This window comes from Buceros rhinoceros, unplaced genomic scaffold, assembly GCF_000710305.1.
Source record: "Buceros rhinoceros silvestris isolate BGI_N320 unplaced genomic scaffold, ASM71030v1 scaffold9794, whole genome shotgun sequence".
Classification (NCBI taxonomy): Eukaryota; Metazoa; Chordata; class Aves; order Bucerotiformes; family Bucerotidae; genus Buceros; species Buceros rhinoceros.
Window position 1 is genome coordinate 19346 of NW_010408789.1, and position 23050 is coordinate 42395.

Genomic DNA, 23050 nt, shown 5'->3' on the forward strand with positions numbered 1-23050 from the left:
CCTTATTATGAGAGGAATGACTTCTCCCCAAAGAATCTAATTTTCCTTGAAGTAACCTGTGTGGTGCTGTCTCTTCCCCCCTCCAAACAAGACTCCCCTCTCCCCTCTGAAGAGTGCTTGTGATACTATCTCATATGGGTGTAAGGGTGATTCAGCCCAGGTGTCCTGCTTCTTTGTGGGTGTGGCATTGACCACCTGTCTGGGAAGCCTGTTCCGGTGTCTGACCACCCTCTTAGTAAAGCAATGCTTCCTAATGTTCAGTCTAAACTTCCCCTGGTGCAACCTTGAACCATTTTCACGTGTCCTATTACTGTATACCAGTGAGAAGGGATCAGCATCCATATCTCCATGTCCTCTCCTCAGAAAGCTGAGGAGAGAGGTGAGGTCACCTCTCAGCCTCTTTTTCTCTGAACTAGACAAGCCCAAACTCCTCAGCCCCTCCTCATAGGATACCTTCCAGCCCTTTCACCAATTTTTTTCCCTTCTTCTGGACACACTTGAGGACCTTCCCATCCTTCTTAGATGGTGGGGCCCAGATCTTCTCACAACACTCAAGGAGAGGCTGCACCATTACTTAATACAGCAAGATGATCACCTCATTTTACTGGCCGATTATGCTGTGTTTGATGTAGTCCAGGATTTGGTTTGCCCTCTTGGCTCTCAGGGCTCACTGCTGACTCATATTGAGTCTGCTTTCATCCGGCACCCCCAGATCCCTTTCTGCAGGGCTGCTCTCCAGCCACCCGTTTATACTTGTTCCTGGTATTGCTCTATCCTACATGCAGAATTGCATTTCAACTTGTTAAATTTCATCCCATTAGTCATTGCCCAATGTTCCAACCTGTTTAGAACCCTCTACAAGACCTCTTGTCCTTCCAGAGAGTCAACGGCACCTCCCAGTTTTGGACCATTGGCAAACTTGCTAGTGGAGCAATCAATTCCTGCATTCAGGGCATTGATAAATATATTGAACTGTCTGTAGCATTGAACCCTAAGGAGCACCGCTGGTGATGGCTGCTTGGACAGTTGCTGAGCAAGGGAGGTTGCAACCCACTTGGAGCGGTACTTGGGGAGAATAAAAAACAAAGCCTTTACTAGTACAAGTAATTGTACTGCAATGAGAAAGATCCACCTTTGTAATGAAGGCAGAGGCAATCATGAAAATTTGGTGTGGCGTTAACTCGGTAATCAGTTTTTATTAATTTGTCATGTCCAAATTTCCCTACCTTGTTGCTGCTGCCCTTTCTGTTTTAGTATTTCTTTGCAATTCTTCTTTTGCAGGCTGCCACCTACAGCTGTGGAGAGAAGGAGTGCGCTGGACACTTGTCTCCTGAAACCAGCATTTGAATCTTTATTGGGGTGAGTCTTCTGTTGGAATTGGCAGGGAAAATGAAGGCTGTGCTGGAAAAAATGGACTACTTATGTATGCTGGACTATTTCACATTTTGATTCACCTCTGGATGTACAGCTTTGGGGCTTTGGCAAGACAAGTGGTTTAGCCTGCTGTTGATCAGCATCTGAGCAATAACACACAACTATCTCAACATGCTCGTATATGTACTGAATAAAGAAATACTTACTGTTCAGAAGTAGTAGCTAGTACATTGGAACTATTTTAATAAATTAAGTACAAGCCTTAATTTAGTTTTCTCCCATGCTTTTCCTGTAAAAGAAGCCTTCATGTCCAAGACTGAAAATTGGCCATTCTGCTGGCAAGAACCTGGACTTTAAATGTTAAGATTTTCTGATAGCTAATTATTTCTGTAGCAGCCAGGAACCAGAGAATTTTTGTGGAGGATGACATCCATCTTGATGTGGCTGAACTGCTGGAGCTGGCCACGTGGGTCGTGCTGGCACTGCCCGGGCACCAGCTCCAAGGGGATGGGCACTGGCTTCTCCCGCAGTGGTATTGTTGAGTTGTGTGTAGGTGTTCTCCACTTTAAGGTACTCATAGGAAACTTCCTTTGTAAAGAAACATTCACATGAAAAACGAAATGGCTTCAACCCGAAATAAGGGACATGTCTGGTCACAGAAGTGCATCCAAGAGGTTTTTGAGGAAATACTGGGACTTTTGCTTATTAGGAGCAGAAGTCTTAAATGAGAGATCAAGGAAGTGCTACAGGACCAGAAGCAGACAGGCTATGTTGTTGGCTCTGCGTTTCGCCCGAGCAAACATTGAGTATGGCCCTGAAAAAGCTTGAAGATGTTTAGTCTGAGTCTTAAAGCTCTGAGCAAAGATGCTATTGGTTTTTTTCTTTTTGTCCTTTTCGTTTACGAGGAAACATGGCTTTAATTCAGACTATTATTATTTTAAATAATGTGGAAGTATCTCAAGTTTGTCCTCCCCAAAGCAGTCCTTTAGTCTTATTTGGTTAGCTGCCTGGCCCAGTGAGATGGTCCCAGGTTCCTTGCCCGTGGAGTGTGCCCAGGCTGTCTCTGTGTTAGGCACAGCAGGATGGTTCTGGTGCAGAACAGGGGGCCAGGAGTGCACTCAGATGCACAGCGAGAAGGTAGGTGCAGAGCTAGAACAGAGTCCCTTGCCTATTTCCATAGCTCCTTTACAGAGATTGCATGAGCTGAAGATCTGGTCTGTGTGCTTTGGTCTGTGTCTGGGGAGGTTGAAAGCATTTGTGACCTGGCAGATTTATTTATTGGAAAGGAACCAGAGCTAGAAGAGCTAGAATTAAGAATCTCTTCACAGCAGGTAAATTATTTATTATGTCTAAGCTTACCAGCTGCTTCCGAACAGCAAGGCAAGTTATTAAGTTTAATGTGGGTGTTCAGTGCATGATATCTCCAAGTTAGCTGGTCTTGCTTAGTTAACCTATGGCCCAGTTCTTGGTGTGTGGGCTGTGGTCTTTTGTTGGGTTTTGGGGGAGTTTTTTATTGTTGGGGTTTTTTTTCTTCCTTTTTACTGTTACCATTTTCTGAATAGGTAGACTTTAAAGAGTGAGATACTTGATTTGTGAAACTGAGGGAGGAATTTTTTTAACTGCTGTTACAAAGGAGAAACAAGTCATGTGCTGGCTGGATATCTATGATCAGCACTAGGGTCTCTCACTGTGACTGCATACGTCTGTGTTAATGTTTTAATATAAGACCTAGTATGCAGGATTACTGCAAAGTCTGCAGTTCAGTGAGTGACTTAACTCCAAGGTGAAGCCAAGGGCATGGTAATGTGACAGGATTGGGTTTGGATTCATTGATTTGCTTGACTTGGCACATATGGTAATAAGAGCTCATTCCCTGATACGAGATAACCCTTGTCTGTGGATACTGCCTTTTAAAGAAAGAAGTGACCCATTCTTTCTATCTTGAGGCTTACAAGGTATGACTGTCATGTTCTGGTTTGCAGGAGGAATGTACTTTTGAGAGGAGCTTCCTTGTGATCTCCATGTGCCATACTTCCCATTGCAGGGTGGCCCTGGCATATGTGCACGTAGCTCCTTTCAGACCTGACTTCTGGCTAGGCCAGAAGATGCAGTGCAGGAGCGTACCTGATGTGCTGCAGCTGCTAAGGGGTGTTCAATCTGTGGGACCCTGCTAGAGTTAGTCCAGAGTTAAAAAAAAATAAAACAAGCAAACAAAAAACCAACCCAGATGTGTGTAATGTGGACGTGAGGACTTTGTATTTTTTTGCCCCAAACTACTTACATCAACACAGCCATAAAGTGCAACTTGTTTGGAATGGGAGTGCATCTTAAATAGCTGATGTCTTCAGTATTTTTGAGTTAAAATGCCTTGTTTCAAATTCCGTTCTTATTTATTAAATTGCAATAAATAACAATAGCTCGATTTTCCTTGCTGCCTCTGTTATGTGCTTGTCAAACATGAAATTACTTATTGTCTTCCTGGGTTATGTATTCTCTTAAATATGCTGTCTCATGGTATAAGCTTTCCATCATGCAATTTTAATGAGTCTACATAACTTATGCTAGCAGAGAAATAATGTTATCTCACTCTCTACCTTTTCTGTTACAGTCCTCCTCTTTTCTGTCATCTGCTTTCTTTCGCTGTGTTTGTGAATTCTATTCTTTTAAAAATTTGTAATACTCGAAGCAGGATAAAACAACCTTTTGATAAAAACAATTGAACAAATTATTGACTTACTCAAATACATCATGTAAATTTTTGAAAATTCTTTTTCCCTTCATTAGTGTTGACAAAATATACCCGTTCCTGTGTGCTAATGATTTTATCAATGTGGCGGAGTTCCATGGGAGTGATAAGTTTGAACTACCTTATGGAATAAAGAGAGCAGGTTTGTGTTCCCCATATACCTTGTTTTTAAACAAAAATACCTAAATGACGTGTAAAACCAGCTGAATCTCTGGCTGTGGTCATTCCTGTTGACCAGTGTCAGTCCTTCTGGGGTATCTAGCAGTGACTTAATGGTGGTTTTAGTCCCTCTGACCTGGCACCTTCCTGTTGGTGTTGCCTCTCTTAGCAGAGAAGCTCCAGAAAGGTGAGAGTGGGGAAGAGAGGAGCTTATTCAGCTTCCTTTAGTTTGTATGTGGGCTGGAGTGCTAATGATAAGTAGCTAGTGCTTTGCTAGGGGAAATATTAGCTGGGTCACTGTGATGGGGTTTGATCAACACACCTGAACTGATTGGGATCCAGATTCCTACTGAGGAAAAAGTTCCTGGGTTGGGGACTTTCTTTTTACTGGGCTAGCTTCTCCCACCAGGCAATTTGTGTCACTGGGGTTCTAGGGGTTCTCCTGCTGGTGCATGGCTGCTGTACCTGTGCAAAGTGCTCGCCTGCTCATACCTGCTGCCCATGTTGGTCAGGGCAGAGTAAACAGGGCCGGAGACCCTAAGGGGCTTAGTTGCCCCTTTTGGGAAGGGTTGTGAAGTCTCAAGTCTTAAAGTTTTTAACGTTGAACAGTGCTTCTTCCTACTACCCTGTGGATTTGGGCTTTAGATTCTTGATTTGCCCTCCATCAGCGTAACAAGGATGATGCATTTTCCCACACCTCTGGGACTGTGGTGAGGAAAAGTATGTTTGGGAATGAGTGGAGGCTGTGTCTCAGAGGCAGTTGAATGTCCAGCAGGCACTGGCCTACTGAGGGAGGGCTGGGAAAGTGCCTCTGGCCAGGCTGTTGGTGAGCACTGGCTGGTTTGATGTCTTCTTCCAAGATACGTAATGCTGTTACTGGTCCTGGCTCTGAGGCCCCTCCCCTTGAGTCAAGGCTGCTTCTGTTTCAGCTGAAGGTGGTTAGAAGAAAAAATAAAATCAATCAGGATGCAGGTCTTAGAAACTCTTCTTATTTCCTGTAGCTAGGATTTTTTTTTTTTAATACAAATCTCCTGCTGTTTTCCCTCAGAGGGGCAGGAAAAGCTTCCCAGAGAGAACCTCTGATAAAGCTCAATTTCTTTGGCATCATTGATTGACCTGTGACCTTAAATTACAAAAGTTCCTATTTTGAGTATTTTATGCACGGTGTGTAAAAACTACCGTGTCTGAAAATGCTGTAGTCAGGGTGACATGCCTATTTTTATATTGCTAAACACTGAACATTTTTATTAATCTTCTCTGTTTGCTTTCTAGAGCAATTTTTTCATTTAGCCCTTTCAAGACTGCAAAACTGTGGACTTCCCAATGGAGATGACGGGTGAGATAGTTTATTTGCTACTATTTCTGTTCATTTCATTTTTGATATTTATCTGAAAAGGAATGTGGGTGGTATTATCCTGAAATCACTCCAGTTGGACAAGACACATACCTGACCAGCAGTGTCCAAGCAATATATGTAACTGATTGTAAGATTTAAATAAGTTTGGTTTTAAATGTATGTAGTAGGAGTATTCAAGAATAATTTTTCTGTGAGGACGCTTAAACTTACAGATTTCCTTTTATAAGTGCGTTAGGAATTTGTTAGCCCAATGCAATCCCGTCTTCCTGTAATGTCTTTTTCTATTTGAGAGAAAGTGAAACTACTCCTTTAAAACTGAATGCGATCTCCTTCAAAGTCATTATTAGTAGTAAGCTAGAGAATATTTGACATGAGCAGATGGAAGCCAGTGACTCTTTCTACCCCAAAGAAATCTTAGGCATATCCCCATGACACTGCATCTGCTGACCTGCTGCATGTCCTTATTCTTATGTATGCTCAGCTTCCTCTTTCTGTGGATGAGGGAGACATAAGCTGACAGGAAACGGTGTTTCTCTCATTTCAGGAGTAACCAGGGTGTGATACAGTGGCGCGTGCCTGAGAGAACTCTCTTCCAATGCCTTGGATTGCCCTGTTTAAATCTCTTGGTTAGAAGCCGCTTCTCCTGGGATTTTTTTGTCTGATTTTGGAGGGTCTTTGTGTGTGTCATCTTTATTCCTTTTATTTGGGCTTTTTTTTTTTAGTGCAGTAAACACTAAAATCCTGTGTTTACCAAGTGATGCAAATAACTTCCCAGACTAGCAGTCAAACAGGCTGACAAGCTGCCATATATCATGTTCCTATGCAGACTTCTTAATAGGGTTGAATGCAAATAATGCTGAGGTTGGCTGTACTTGGTTTTGTTTATAATCAAGGAGATCAAACAGAAGACTGTTGCTTCAAGCCAAATGCCAGGATCACAGTTTAATTAAACTTGGGTGGAATATGAACAAAATAATTGGTCTTCAAGCCTAAGAATTTTCTTGGTTATAATACCCAGTTTTTCTTTTCCTTACCTACTGTACTCCTTGTTCTCCCCGTGTTTATATATTCCCTGTGTTTAGTATCTATTTCTAGGATGTTGTCACCGGTTTGGCCTAGGCTGAGCCAAGGTCCGATGACGATAATACCCTTCCCTATCCCACCAGAGATAGGGGAAGGGAGAAAAGAATTAGTGAGACCTCTAAAATGCTTTTTGGAAAACTGGAACAAACTTTAATAACACTACAAACAGGGATATATTAAATACAAAGGAAAACCGGTGAGATATTGAGGGTTTTGGGAGGGCGAAGGTTAACCTGCGGTTGGTAGCAAAAGCGAAAACTGACCTGCGGCAGTGATCTGAGATGGCGGTGGCCACGTGGTTCTGCCGCATGACCAGAACACAGAGACCCGCGCAGTTACGAATTAGCCGGCAGCACGAGATAGAGTAGAATTGGCACAGTCCTACCAGTCTCTGTCATGGGTTGAGGCAAAGCAAAAGCAAACAGCTCTCGGGCACACAGGCAGTCCGGGCTCAGCGCTTGCGGCGGGGCTCCAATGCGGCGTGCTGAGGCTGCGCGGTGGCTTTTCCAGCAAAAAAAGCAGCTCAGTCAGTTCTCGGGCGCAGCTCCTCAGTTGTGACGAGACGGGGGGGCTCCGATCCCCCGCAGCGCACGGTTCCCAAGATGGTCCCTCGTGGCGGCAGTGCTTTGCCGAGGAAGCGGTGGCGGCGTCACTCCAGGACGAGCGCTGCTCGCGGCAGCACACAGCGCAATGGGTCTGTCCCCGCGGTGCGGTTGTGTCGAAACGCAGCAGTGGCGATGGGGCTTGCAGCAGCGGTGAGCACGCGGTGATGGCAGCTCCGGGAGAAACAAGCAGGCAGGCACGGCACAGCACGGCTGGCTTCGCGGTGGCCAAGAGCGCGGGAAGAACTGAGCTCGCAGCACAGTCACGTGACTTTTAAAGCGGAAGTGGCGCGAGAACTTTCAACCTATGAGGATGCTGCTTAACGTCACAAGGCAGGGAATACAAATGCTATAGGTTTAAAGCAAACTTCTCCTAAAAAGGAGACCTTTGCTAACCTACCACAGATGTTTAGGTTTACTTTTAGGTTGGGGGGTGTGTGTGTGTGTGTGGAAAAAGAACCCCCTATTTTTTATCAGGTGTGTGATAATTGGAAATTTATACAGAATTGTCTGACAAAGGGTAGTCTTTTGTCTGGAGTTTGAAGGAGAATGCCAGATGTTGTATGAGAAATTTCCTGAAATCACAAGTTCCACTTTGTAATTGCTTTGCCTGAGAAGTAGAGGCACTTGCATTACAGCATAGCACTTTTCTAAATGGAAGTGTGTGTCCTACTGTCCTATAGATCAAAAGTAGTAAGGTAACTGGGTTTTATCCTTTGAAAAGGATCTCTTTCTCCAAGGTAGATATGTTTAGTGGTTCTGGGAAGTGTGCTTCATTTTAGTAGAAGTAATGTACTTCAGTAGTACCAAAGCAAAATGAGAACTATTACTATTTAATAGGGAGTAGTATAAGCAAATTGGATGTACAGTGACTTCACACAATGTATTCTTTCTAGATCCATCAAGTTCAGTGTATAGCACTCTCAGGGCACGAATCACTATAGTAAGGAAGCTTTTATCTATACATTTAACCAAGATACAGTGGGTTTTAAGTGTGAAACACTTGAACAACATTCATAAACACAGAATTATTAGGCAGCTCTGCAATGTTGTTGCCTAATTCAGCCTTCCTGGCAGAATGGAAAACACATTTCCTATATAAACTTTTCTTGGGGCAGAGTGGGGGAACCTGCTGTAAGGTATTCTAAAAAATATTAGGCTATGTGAGCACTCAATCTATGGTGCTTGTATAGCTGTACTTGTGTGTGGCTTAGACAAATCTGTACATAGTGAGCTACAAATGATTTTTTTCCTGAACAGTGCCATTTTCCAAACTTAAGTGGAATTCTCACTGTGTCAAGCTCTAGTTCTCCAAAACTGTAGGTGAACAGTGTCACTGACTTCAGTGAAATAGTAGCCTGTAAGAGAAGGGTTTTCTGGGCTAGGGATATACTCACAGAGTAACCTGTGAACACCTGTTCTACCCATTTCCTTATAATTACTTGCTGGGCACTGTGAGGACTCTAAGCTCAACAGCAGTAAATTCTTACAAATGCGTTTACACTATCCTTAGTCAATAAAATGTGACCCCTGCATCCTCCTTTTACCAAATAACCTCAAAGGAAATAATTTGCATTCTTCAACTGACTAGAGGTGGGGGTGGGGCTGTGGAGTGCCTTGTTAAAGGAGTTGAAGTTAAGATCTTTTTTCTTTTTTCAGAGAAACAGTGTTTCAGTGGAATGCAGAGGATGCAAGCCTGTTGACCTTTAATGGCTACATTTCCATTTAATGATGATTTTCTTTTAAAGACAAGGAAAATGTTTCTTTTAGCATTTCACCATATAAGCAAAATATGAAAACTGCTGCCTGACCTTGATGTCGAAAGACTCTTGTACACCACATGAATAGGGCAATGGTTTGAGTGACTGAAGGAATTGCATTTAGATGTTGGAGATCAGTTACCATGCGATTTGCATCATGATCCGTTTATACTTGAAACAGATCTGCAACACCTAAATGCAATCCCTTAGTCACTCAAACCATTGCTATATCAATTGTTACATCCGAGGTCTTATTTTTGACTTTCATCAATATTGTGCTGGTGGTTGTGAGCTGGACCTCCAGACATTTCAATCTGTTATATTTTACTTGTAGCACACCTGATGTTGTTTAAGGACATCTGAATTTATTTCTTTTCTTGACAAGAGGGTGAGTGTTTGGGTTTTTTTTAATATGAAAACGTTATGAAAAAGAAATTTTAAGCGGGATTGGTAAAATACCTGGGAGTAACAGACTGCCGAAAATCATTGTGTTGATTTCTGTGATCTACAGTAAGTACAGGTCAGTTTATTTAACTTAAATAACTCTTTAATACATTCCAGCCTTGCTACATATTTTTTATCTCCATTTCATATGTCAGTTTTCTATGAAATTATGTTCCCATTTTTTTTTTTTCTCCAGCATAAACCACTTCCCTTCCCGCTTACTGTTGTCAGCGGAATCTGTGAAACGGTAGCACAGTCCTATGTACTGTAGTACCTGTGATTGTAACTGGAGGCACTTGAATACTGGTTGGGGCTAAGAGGAGGAGATAATTCAGAAGTAGCACATTTGTGCCAGACTTCATGTTTTAGTTGGCCCACTTTGACTTCCTGAGCTTGACAGAGATTAAATGCCGGTCTGGTTTATTTGTTTGTCTGTATTTGTGTACAATTCATCAGGAGTATTTGATCTGCTTGTTGACTTTATCCATTTCAAAAGTTCACATACCAATGTTAGATGCTTTATTGGTTATTTGAAGCCGCTAATAACTTTATTTTTTTCACTATGCATATTATTAAGAGCACTGAAGTTTGAAACTTTAAACTTTGAATTTCACTGTTTTCTATCCCAAGTAGCGTTGGATGGCTTAGCCATGATCTGGTCTCAACTGTCAGTATGAGAGAGAGAATTCACATCTGACTTGAGAGCAGCTGTCTAGCTTCTGTGGCTATGTGGACATCCGTTGCCCAGTGCTAAAGAAATGTTTTATTTTACGCTCCCTGCCCTGAGTATTTCCTGCTACATCGTAAGTGCACAGTGCAGAGAGAAACCAAATGGTTCTTCAGTTTTATACCAAAGTGGGAAGGCGCTATTTTAATAGCTAGGGATTGACATAGTGAAGAAGCTTCTTAAATTATAGCCTCTGCCAAAAATTGAAAAAAGATATGTGATAAGGAATCACTTAAAAGTTCATCTTCAGGGGACAGAACAAGCAGTGCCTCCTCAAAGAAAGGTTTTGGCTGGTTATCATGGTCAGAATAATACAAATCATTCGTAATGGAGTTGACAGTTTTTGTGGATTCACACCAAGTAGTCAGAGGGTATAAAAGAAAAAATTCAGCAAGACTGGGAGCAATTTTTTTTTTTAACTTTTATTGAGACCTGAAGATGAGTTCATGCATGGTGTGTCAGTGACTGCCAAACCAGGGTGTCCACCAAATATGGGGGGTGGACACTTTAGCTCGGAAGTACCACAAGGAGTTGGAGTGTGAGTAGCAGTTTAGGATTTGCATTGTGGTGATGAGGTTCATACCTCAGTTATCCAGCTGTGGCTACATAACTTTTGGTGACACTGAACTGAGAGGTTTGAAATGGTTGAAACTTTCAATGGTTTATGGAGGCATGCTGTAAATGACCGGAAAACGTGATTCAACCATACGCTAATTCTGTGCTTCCCCCCCTTCCCCCTTCACCACTTACTGCTCACATTTTTTGTTCAGTTTTTTTCCTTTTTTGTTTCTCCTTGGTGTTACTTCTTTGTAGCTGAGGATCCTGCTTTCAGCTCTGTGATATATCTGCAAGTGACAAAGTGTAATTAAGGAAAAGGGTAACTTCTGCTCCCTTCCTTCCACTTTGCAAGAGGCATATGTTTATCAGCCTGCTTTCTCAGGATATCTCAAAAGTATATTGAAGAACTAATTTGAAAGTGAATGGGCTGAAGCAGTCCTGGAGTAGAGAGGGAAGGGTTCTGTGGGTGTAGACGTAATGGGCATAGTGAGGACAGAAGGTTGTAACAGGTTTTAACCCCTCTGATTTCCGAGGTACTGAGTCACATGGACTTGAGACATTAGCTTGAAATCTTTTTATGGATGCTTGGCTTCTAGTGTTTCCTGAGCAGCTTAGTAAAGAAAGGTGTGCCTGCTTTTTCCATGTAGCCTCACCCTGAGAGCTGCATTTAGCACTACTATTTATATATATGTATATATAAAAATATATATGTTTTTAAAGGCAGTTCCTTCTGTAATGCGATTTTAGAGCAATAGGTGAGAAGGTGACATTCCAACATAACCTTAGAAGTCCTGTGCTTTTTACAGTTGGCATTTATTCTTATTTCACCTTTTCTGTAAGCTTCAGGTTTTCAGCATTGCTTTGAGGGCGTTCCTTTTCCCTAGCCCACATGCAGTACAGCATAACTGTGTTAACAGCTCTGTAGGAAATAGGGGAAACTGTGTTGTATGTTGAGATGTTGGTCAGTCTTAGCTAGAACAGGCTGTTTTCAGTGATGTTAAATAGCAGTTTCCTCAGCTGAAAAAACGGGTTGGACTATCTGAGGAGAAAGGTGTTTATTAGTCTGCATAAAGTGCCACACTGGGCATTTACTGCAGGTTATCATATTCTTTGGGACACAGTCCTGGGGTCCCCTACAGTAAGAAAAGGCCTTTTTCTTATTTGGTGGTCTGTGAGAGTGGGATGTTGGGAGGTGGCTCGTCCTCAGCAAGCTGTGAGTCTGGGCCTGAAGAAAATTTGTGCCGCAAGCAGCTTTTGCTCTAAATAAAGAAGCACTACAACAAATTTATGCACTGAGTCTCTAAGGAGGAGTTTGCAATCTTATACACTGGATGTAAACGTTCCCTAAAGAGCCAAAATTTCTCAAGTAAAAAACCAGCAAACCTGTCTGTGCACTGCCTCTTTTTCTTTCTTAGCAAAACACACAGTTTACTAGCATTGAAATAAGACAGCGGAGAGCAAGAGATACGCTTACAAAAGCTGAGATAACATGGAAAAATTTACCATTAGAATTTACATTCATAAGTTTAGCATATTCATAGTGCTTTTTTGGGAGTATATTTTAACTTTATATATATTCTAAATTGAAAAAAAATTTCTATTTTGATTGGATGTAGTGTAAGATCTAATTTGTAGCTCAGTGTTTTATATACTTAGTAATGCAGTTTAATTCCAATCTAGTCATACGAGAATGCAACTTCTAGTCAAGCGCACCCCTCTTGTTATGTCCATGGCAGCAGGCACTTCAGCACACGTTTAGACGGTACTTTCTAAGCAGAGGAGAAAAATCAACATGATCATATTAATCTAAAGATCCATCACATGTGTCATTGGGCTAAGGTTTTTCACATGTATAATTTAGAGGCCTGTAAGGTAGATCGTGAACATAAATCTTGCTACTTGAGCTTATACCGGAGATCTCTAGAGTTCTGGAGTTGTACAATATTGCAGAAGCACCTTAAGTTTTTCCAGACCTACTCTATCATGGTTGGTATATCCTGACACTGAGACAAGTTTGAAGCATTGTGGAAGATAATTTATCTGCTGGCACCCATATCACCAGCTGGTTGAAGATGATCTTAAACAGCAAACCACTAGAAAAAGGACATGTATAAAACCAGTTTTACATGAGAGAAGCCATTTCCTGACTTTAGCAGTCCCTGAAATAAAGCAGCTACATTTTTTTGGAAGCTGCCTTAGTGTGTGATACAGGATTGAGACTTCTCTGTAGGAGCCAAGGAGTGTAAAAGACACAGGATCTCAGTTAGGAAATAAGCTAGCTGAATGCATATATATCATTAATAACGATATGAAGCAAGGGAAGTCATGCGTATTAAAAGTTCTTTTTGTTCTACAGCATTGCCTGTCGACGGTGTATTGTGGTTGGTAATGGAGGAGTACTTCGAAATAAAACATTAGGGGAGAAAATCGACTCATACGATGTGATAATAAGGTAAATGGTATCTCCTTTTCATTTTGTGTACGTGCAAAGAATTAAATTTTGCTGTCAGCGAGTAGTTTCAGAGTTCAATTGTTATACAAATGAAAATGTATAAAACTTCCTGGTTTACTTGTTGCATCACATCCTTCCTGTGAAACACTTCAGACAAAAATGAATCTGTGTTTTATTGACTGTTACAGGGGAGAGAGTGTTTTACTAACTGATACGGGAGAGGAATGGTCACTAAGTGGTCAGTCTGCTTCATATACAGAGGCACACGTGCAGATGCTGCCACTAGGGATGGGTCTAAGCATGTGACAGCCTGGAGGCCTGCATGTGCCTCTTGCTGTAGGCCGGCATCCCGGGCAGCCCTGCCTCTTACCTTCTACACTACATCTGTCTTAGCCCTGTGCTGGCATGTGCATTTTTCAGAGTGGACTAAACGTAATGTTTATGCTGGGAAGTCCATCTCAAGGTATGTGTCAGCTGGAGGGTGATGATAACTTCTGCCCCTTTTTCTCAAGCATGTTAGTTTGTATTGGAAGTTTGAGATGCCTTAATCTGCCAGAGGATGCTGGGGTCTGAAGAGCAATCATCTGGACTAGGGAAACTGGAGAAGTCCTCAGAGAGGAACAGGCAAGGAAGGGGAGGTAGAGGGGAAGCTCGAATAGCAGCAAACTGAAAATGGACTAGTTAGCTATTTATGACAGAATTTTCTGCATGTAAATCAGTTTCTGCATTGCAAGAATTGAGATAGTAACTGGTTAAACAGCCTGTAGGTACCCTGTCAAATAGTGTACCTGAACCTCCGTTCACTAAAACCTCTGAGCTGCCATTTCAGCTTTTCTGCTTTTGACATTTTGTTGAATGTCAGTAGAACAGAATCTCATTTTTGCTACTTTGCCATCAATCCTAATACTCGTTTTAGTAATAGTTTTTCAGTCTTCAAGCACTACCATAAAAATATCTATACAAATCCTGGAGTTTGATATGCATCTGAAGACGTACTGATAAGGTGGAAACGAATACATGCAATTCTTCAGTTGTAGATCCTCTTATAACCTTAAAATTATAGAAAATGATCCTGATAATGTTCCCATTCTTAGAAAACTTTACTTGCCTGACAACTTCGTGTTTTACCAAAGAAACCCCACCTTGCACTTTTTTTCACGGTATTATAATGATGCATGGAAGCTCCATGGATTATTTTTAAGCTATTTCAAGTATTTGAGCTCCTTGTAGATCTATTTACTCTTCTTAAAATGGAAATCTTTGTCAGCTGGTGTCACACATGTAAAAACAACTCTAAATTCAAAACTGTTTCAGAAATATAGTACATCTTTGTTTACTGTGAATGAACAAGGAGGTGGTGCTGGCATTCTGTATTTAGTGGCACCTTCTGATAAAACTTTGAAATATTCCCTAGTCTGCATACTTGTTTTGTGCATGTTTGCTCTTAAGCAGCGTGTGTCCTGTTCTAGGCAGTCAGTCATATTGGGAGACAGAGAGACTGCCTAAATTCTCCAAAGCAACACGCTCACCAAACAAAAACTGCATGACGAAGCCTTGAACACAGCCCCTCTCAGAGCAGTGAGACTTGACCCACCTGCTCACTGCTTATTAATCTGTTGTATTCCAAAGCAGTGGCAGCTGTGTGAGTAATATTAAACCAAAACCCCAAACAAAAAAGCAAACATAAAGACGTATCGGGATCAGGTACAGTTGTAATCCTGTGTACTGTAAACAGTGAGGAATACTACAACATGCTTGAGTTGCTTCCTGTATGACTCGGATCTTCTAGTAGCATGATCTAGAGCAACGACGGGTAATTCGCCAAGCCAGATATTCTTTGGTCTTCTCTGGTTTCTTTGTTTGAGCCAAATCAGAAGACCTTCTGCTTGAATGACACATGATAAGCAATTGTGTGATTGTATTCTAAACCACCTTGGCCAAGTTGCCATGTGTGCTTGATCCCTCTGAGTTAGAGGGTGAGTGCATCTGATAATTGCTCATTTACTGTGTAATGTGATAAATAAATGCTGGGCCACTAATACCCTCCTGTACCTGGACACGCTGTCTGCCTGGCAGACTAATGCGTGTGCCAGCCACTGCACAGTAAGCACGTGGGTGGGGTAGTCATTGCTGTCTCTGTCCTCTGCAGAATGAATAATGGCCCTGTTATAGGGTATGAAGAAGATGTCGGGAGGAGGACGACTTTCCGCCTTTCTTACCCAGAATCCATCTTCTCGGATCCGATGCACTACGACCCTAATACGACTGTTGTTCTCATTGTCTTCAAACCGCGTGACTTGAAGTGGCTTTGGGAGATACTAAGTGGTCAGAAAGTAGTGAGTGTAATTATTAATGCACTTCAGCTCAGCTTGCCACACATCTCTCGTGAAATACCTGTTCTGCTCTTAAGCTGAGTCCTCCTAGCTAGGAGGAGCACTAGATCTCTGAGTCTGCTCAATATCCCTGTCCCATAAATGCTTCTGTCCTCTTTGTTACACACATTTGATCAGTTCCTCACCCCAAAGCAGTTTTCCTCTTGGAAATACCTTTTTATCCTCTTCCTAGCACATTGTGACATGTATGCTCCAGACATTTCCCAGATTAATTTATCCTGCTCACTTGGTGGAGTTCCAGAATGATGTTGGAAGAGACCTCTCTGCAGAGGTCTTTACTCCACAACCTTGTTGAAAGAATGTAGGGTCAAGTTCTCAGGGCATCATCCAGGTAAGTTTTTAGTATTTCTGAGAATATTTCTACAACCTTTGCTTCAGTGCTGCAGCACTCTCACAGGAAAGAATTTCTCCTTGTCCTTTTGCCACACCCTTGAAAAGAGTCCAAGTGTGTCTCTTTTTGTAAACCCCTACCAGATAGTTGAAGATGAGCTGAACAAATCCAGTCTCCTCAGACCCTTGTTTCCTGTGTGCTCTGGCCCCTCAGCCATTTTAGGGGCCTTCTGCCGAGTTTGCCCCTCTGTCCTGTATAGGGGATAGCCCAAAACAACATTTGTGAGATTGCAGAAAGGCACAGTACAAAGTACTTGAGAATACCTTCTGTCTACCTGTTCTCTATGCTTTTATTAATGTGGCCAAGCACACGATGAACACTTACTGTCTGCAGGGCATGCTGCTGGTGCATGTTGTCCATCAGAGACCTTCCTGCAAAACTGTTTTCCAGCCAGCCGGCCCCAACCTCTGCTGCTATGTGGGGTTATCCTGTTGAAGGAGCACAGTTTTGCACGTTTTTGTTGAACTTTGGGAGGTTCTGCACTTCTCTTATTCCTCAATCTCTTGCCCTTGGATTTTGCTCTGATCAGATTTGCAAGAAAACCAAAATCAACTGTTTGTAACTGTTAAAAATGTGTATTTACTTGCCTGTTACAGAGTGCTAAAGGCTTTTGGAAGAAACCAGCTCTGAATATGATATACAAATCTAGTCAAATCAGGATTCTTGATCCAAGCATTACCAGAAAAACAGCTTATGAATGGCTTCATTTCCCAACAAGGTTTCCCAAGAAGGAGGTGGGATTTTTTTCTTCTCAGCCTTTTAGTTTTGTGTGACCTAAATGTATACTCAGAGGCAATTATCTCTTTATTATAGTGGACTATGTTAGAACATCTCTTAGGTTCACATTGCAGTAGTTTGCATTTAGATGGTGCTCAAAAAAGATGGGAAAATGGAATCCAGAAAGAGAATGGGTAGCCTTGTATGCCAAAAATCTCTTTTTTTTTTTCGGTGGATTCTATAATTAGTATTAAATGAGACTACTTGGACAGACAAGGCATTTCATAAAATTGAGAAAAGCAGATAGGCACTGGAACATGGCAAATCTAAGGAGCCTCTACAAATATTAGGGAGCCTTAAATCATTACATGTAGGGTGTTTTATAGTTTTTCATAGCAAAAAAAAAAAAAAAAAAAAACCAATCCACAAAACAACAAACCAAAAAAACCCAACAAAACAAACACCAACCTTCCCCCCCCCGCCAACAAACAACCCACTCCCCCCAAAACCCAGCAACCCAGTAATTCTAACACTGCTGCAGTTTTGTCTGGCCAGGGGCGGGTAGGGCCTCTGGGGAGCACACAGGATATTCCAGCCCCACACTAATGACATACGTCTAGCAGCATTCTTGTGCTCACCGATTTGATGCCAAGCATTGTAATGAGTTAACCAACTATTTAGATGTAAAAATACATTTTAACTGTCAGTTTATGACTAAAGAATGTTTCTGATGAAAGGTAAGGCTTCAAGCTGGAGACCTTGCATAGTCAGGGCTGACCATGTACTGTTTAGAACAAATATTGTTTCCTGGGGTTATGCTGTCACACAGAGCTGCTTCATTGGGATCAGCCAACTGACATATGTGGAAACGTTTGACAGGCTGTCACTGTGGAGTATCTACCACAACATTTTCCTGGTTTAATATTTTAGGGGGTTGAGGTTTTTTGCTTTTGAGAGTTTTTGTGCCTTTTTCTTTTCTCTGTTCTGAATTTCTTTCTTTTTCTTTGCTTTTTCCTCCCTTATTAACTCTAAAACTGGAATACCTAGTTTGGCTGCATGCTTGCTGGGGATCCATGGCATTTCAGCTCTTCTGCCAAGGGTGGGAAGAAAGCAGCGTAGTGGTTGGGCTTGTAACTATGTCCTAAAGGGCCACAGAACATTCATGGCTCCAGAAATCCCTCCTGTTTCCTCCTGTGCTCCCCTCTCAGTGGGAGTAAAAGTAAGACTAGTGCTGCCAGTGAGCCTAACAGATGTGTGCGGTGTCCTGGAGCCGGTAAGGGAGGCACAGGCCCCTCAGCTGCTTTGGGAAGCACGCATGCCCTCTGCTCCTCTTCTGCTTGCTGGGTGCCCCTGCCCAGAGCTGTGGCAGAGTGTGTCAGTGCTTGGAGCCCCTTTCTGCCACATCCACATCCCACTTGCTTCATCCCAGAGCTTTTGCAGCCCCTCGTCTCTGAGGGCAACAGTGGCCAAGCTCAGGCTCACTTTTCCTCCCATCTCAGAAGCAGGCCATGGCTGGGAGCCTGCACATTTGCAGTCTCTCTGGCACAGCTTGGTTAAGTTGCAGGTCATGCCTTTGGGTATTCCCATTGGCGTGGCAGCGTTTTTCAGGACCTAGTTTGGAGCCCTTTGTCCCCATAGCGTGTCCCTGGCGGATGCTGGTCTGCCTTTGCTGTCCTGTGCTTCAGTCCCTTCTGCCTGCAGGAGATGCCAAAGACTTGCTTCCCCTGTTGTCTCTGCCTTTTCCGTTGAGCCAATGTTATGTTCCCTGTGTGCACATTTGTGCCGAGTCCAGCAAGCACGTCTGTTTCTCTGTTAGCCACTGTGATGGTGTTAGCAGAGCTGGGAAGAACAACTGTAAAATTGGATGTGCTGTCCCAGCAGCACTGAGCTCAGAAAGTGTTGCAGAGTCATTCCAGGGCTGCGCCTTATTCCCATTAAACATGACTGGCTGAACAAACTTCATTACAGGCCCAGGATATCTGGATATTGCTGGGGCACTAGCATGACAATACATTTTAGAAGTAGCGTTGCTTTTTTCGTATATTGTTTTGAGATGAACTTTAGCCAAAGGTAAACAAAGCTCGTGGCACCAAGTGATATTCCTGATATTGCAAAATCCTTACATGTAGCATTCATGCCATTATTTATGGTTCCTGTGCATTGTGACATTGCGACAATCTCTACTAATTTCATGCTATTGGGCTCCCAGGGCAGAAAGTTATTTTGCTAACAGCCCTGGGCAACCACATGGGTTTTAAATTGGTGTAATTTATTGAACCAGAAATGTATAAAGGTACAGAAAAAATTCTGCATAGAAGCTTCATTTTTGTGACTTTAATTAGACTTACAGAGCTGATGTTAGTAATTGTTTCCTGGGAATTTGTTATTGTATCATATGATAGAAAGAAACTTTAGGTATCGAGTCCATCTACCTTCTCTCTGTGCAGAGTTGTCCAGTGCTAGTTTGCCAGTACTTTGTTTTCAGAATCAAGTGTACTGAGGCTTGGGTAAGAGATACAAAAGGATAGGATTTCATGCTCAGCTGGGGTTTAATTGTAGCTACAGAAAGCGTTTGGCTCATTTGGTCTCTGACAAAATTTTTAGAAGGGCATTAGTGCCTGGAAGTTTTGTCCATTTCTGAGGGCACTTTCTCACGTTAGCTTCATCACTTAACCTAGTGAAAGAGTTCACCTCTCTGTCCAGACCTTGCCTTTTTTACTTTCTTAGATCATTTTAGCTAATGCTGCTGTTAAGAGTCGTGTACTTGATCACAAAATAGGACAGGTAGTTGCAATGAGTTGTTTTCTGCTCTTGTAAGAAATTCTGATTTTTCGTTAGGTGCTCTTAATTTTGCACATAATCTGTTTTTGATATTTTACATTGCATTTACTTCTGAGCTGTCTCACTGAAAGAAGTAAGCAATTTTACAGTTTATGCTCTTCTAATGGAAGCAGTGGGAGAAGACCTAAAGCTGTGTTATTCTCAAATTTCCCTGCTCTGGACAAGTTCAAATGCAGCCAAATTAATGCAGCAGTAGCATTCATGTGTTTTTAGTTTGGTATTAGAAAGCTTTGAGACATACCATATTCTGTTTCCCTGGATCTCCCTCATCCAGAGACTTCTGAACATGTCTGCTCATTCAGTCAAATTCGATGGGGTGAAATGGTCTCCAGTATATTGAAGTCTGACCAGTATTATGAAAGTAGGTTGCTGAGCAGAGGGATGGGGAGACCTTCCTGATGCCTCTGCTGAAGGAAGGACTACAGACAGTATGGGCTCAGAGCTCTCTAGAAACTAGAGAATCCCATGACAGATACCCTAGTTATGGAAAGTGTGTGGGCAATATCTTGCTCGTTATGAGACACAAGGGGATCAAACCACAAGGCCAACTGTCTGTAGAAGAGCCAGGCTGCCCCATTTCCACTGCCTTACTTGCTCGTTATGAGACACAAGGGGATCAAACCACAAGGCCAACTGTCTGTAGAAGAGCCAGGCTGCCCCATTTCCACTGCCTTACTTCTTAGGCTTGCTGTGTCCGTCAAGCTGCTGGTTATTCTTATTCATGTATGTATGCTCTTTCTGTTTCGTCTTAGAAACCCAAGCATCCAACGACAGGACTAATTGCCATTACACTAGCATTTCACATATGCCACGAAGTTCACCTGGCAGGCTTCAAGTATGACTTCACTGACAGAAACAGTTCTTTGCACTACTATGGCAATGACACGATGTCTCAGATGATGCAGGTATGACAATGTGGATCATGGTATTTCTATTGCTTGTGCTACACCGTATGCTGCAATGCCTCCATGAGATACATCCATTTGTATTTTCTGTCTTGCATTACTGGCATCCTCAGGCTACGCAGCTCATAGAGGGGTATTTACCAGCACTCTCAGAACATGATTAGTGTTGTACCTTTTTGCATTCTCTTTTTCCTTGGTTGCTCCTTGCACAGTTTGTTGTGATTGCTGAATTTCTTAAAGAGAAAGAAGAGTGAAGAAGAAGGGAAGGAGTCAAAGACCTACAAACTTGCAATTAGGAAAAGAGCTGAATTTCAGCAATGGAAAGCTGAAAAGAAAAGCAGTTCTTAGAGCGGGGTAGGAAGAGAAGGAACTGCTTATAGGAGGCAGAAGCCACCATGAGGGAACAGTAGGAGGCTGGCAAATATCAGGGATGCCTTCTCCCATTCTGCAGAGGAGGGCCTCTTCCTTTGCTACAGTCACGCCTTTGTTTTCTTTTATGACTCCGCTCTTGTCTTCAGCTCTGTGTTCCAAGCAGCTCCCTCTCCCCTTTACCTCAGTGCTAACAGTTTTCTCTTCCATGTGCATGCCCAGTGCACGTAGAGACTATCTTCTCTACTCCTCCCTTTTCTGAGGAAGGAGGATAGGGGCAATGTTCATAGGAGTCTCTCATGAAGATTCCTAGGTGCCCGCTCCTGTGAGAGTTTTCCTTATAACACTGAGCTCTTCTTCATTTTGATGTTACTCTCTGCAGGTGCTTTTTTTGCAGTGTGTACAAAGCTAGGTTAAGGTATCAACCTCACTAGCTGAATAGACATCCCTAAGTTTCAAGATTTTAGGAAACTTAAAAAACCAAACAATTAAACAAAAACCTTATCATTAATTCCTTAGTGTTGAATTGTAAATATTGTATGTTAAATGTATAATCTTCTATGCATTATTTGTATTCATTTCAATTTACCGACTCTGTGTCTAAGATTGTCAGTAAACTTACTTCCCTTGTGTTGTCCTTCATTAACCTTGGTGGTCTCTTGTGTATCCAGGATCTGGATACAGCACAGAAGATGATTTTGACTTCTTGAAACTGATAGGCAGGATGCCTCTGATTTACAAATGCTCAATGTGTGTTTTTCAAGAACCTCACTGAGAATCAGTAATTTTCTGACTGTTTGTGCTGTAAATGTGGTTATGGAGCTGTTCCCTTTAAACTTGGGGAGGGATTGGGAGACTTAGCAATGGAAGGACTTCTGTGAGACCATGTCTCACCCTTACATGCCGCTGAAGGATTGTTGCTTTTGTTTGTGTCCTAATGGAAAATGTGACCTAGTTTCGAGCATCAGAATAACTCACCTGTTTCTTGGGAGACTGTGATACAGTCTTTACTAAGAAGTCCTTTCCCAAGAGCTTTCCTGCTCGTAGCATCTTCCAGGTACGGCAGGTAATTAAAAAGGAAGAATAATGAAGTGATGGTCTTGGTAATAATTTGAATTTAATTTATTTATTATTCCCTCACATCTTTTTAGAATGAATACCACAACATCAACGCTGAGCAGAAATTTTTGAAGAAGCTTATAGACAAGAACTTTGTGGTCAATTTGACGTGAAAGCTGAATGGAAAGTACGAAGAACAATTACTATTTTCAAGATTTGAAAATTTTTTATTTTTTATATGACTTTTATTTTTAAAGTGCAGCATAACTGTTTACTGATTAAAAGGAACATAGAAACCTCACCAAGGCAGAAGCTTCTTCTAAGCCTGAGGCTAATGTCCTGTTGCAAACAAAGTTAACTGAATTTCTGTGAAGCTATTTAATAATGGGAAAACCATGAAACTTTCAGCTGAAAGTATCAGGGATATATAAAAATGTGATGCACATCACTTATTTATCAGCAAGAACTCTTTCCAAATGAGTACTCATCTGGAATACTTTTGTTTCTGATGTCCTTCAAAAGAGTTACACTGTCAAGAGTCTGAGACAACCATTGTTTAATTAGTAGGTGGATGTAAAGGCTTGAATGTCTGTCTTGTAGTGTGAAGATGGCTTTAAAATGATGCCTGTAACTCATTAATGTGTGTTTGGGAGAAGGGGGACCATACCCAAGCGTACGGCTTTTGGTCTGTCCTACCCTTGAGGAAGGGACATCCATCTTCAGCAAAGAAGCCACAGCTTCTTCAGTGGCTGTCAACTCTGAACTGCTCCCTGCCTCTGCTGAAGGTGAAGACCCTTTGGTCTCATTTGTGGAGATGTTGGTATTGACAATGCTCGTGTTGTACCCAGTTTATGGAAAATCATGCTCACTGCGCATCCAGTAAATTTTACGGTTGGTGACTTGACTTAGAGAGAGGATGAAGAATGAAGGGTTGTCCTAACTACCTGCGTGTCAGCTGCTTCCCCCAGAGCACAACAGAAACGTGAGCTGGGACAAAGATGTTCATGCCTGTGTTTGAATTTGGAGCCAATGCTTGTGGATTCCTGGATCTTCAGGATGGGACCTCATATATCTTTCCGTTTGCTCCCCAAGAACTGTGGTGTACTTCTTCCA

General features: G+C 42.2%; 1 protein-coding gene across 2 annotated transcripts in view; it reads left to right on the forward strand.

Moving 5' to 3' along the window:
- ST3GAL6 (ST3 beta-galactoside alpha-2,3-sialyltransferase 6) overlaps positions 1-22699 on the forward strand; it is a 24547-nt gene extending 1848 nt beyond the window's left edge. The window contains exons 2-9 of one of the 2 annotated variants that reach the window (XM_010134979.1): positions 1282-1359; positions 4159-4262; positions 5552-5615; positions 13167-13262; positions 15412-15598; positions 16643-16780; positions 20357-20509; positions 22030-22699. In XM_010134979.1, the coding sequence (XP_010133281.1) occupies positions 1282-1359; positions 4159-4262; positions 5552-5615; positions 13167-13262; positions 15412-15598; positions 16643-16780; positions 20357-20509; positions 22030-22110 (901 nt within the window). In that variant the 3' untranslated portion in view covers positions 22111-22699. Of the gene's footprint in view, positions 1-1281; positions 1360-4158; positions 4263-5551; positions 5616-13166; positions 13263-15411; positions 15599-16642; positions 16781-20356; positions 20510-22029 lie in introns of those variants that run through there. The other variant, XM_010134980.1, reaches the window with a different exon arrangement.
- The last annotated feature ends 351 nt before the right edge of the window (positions 22700-23050 follow it).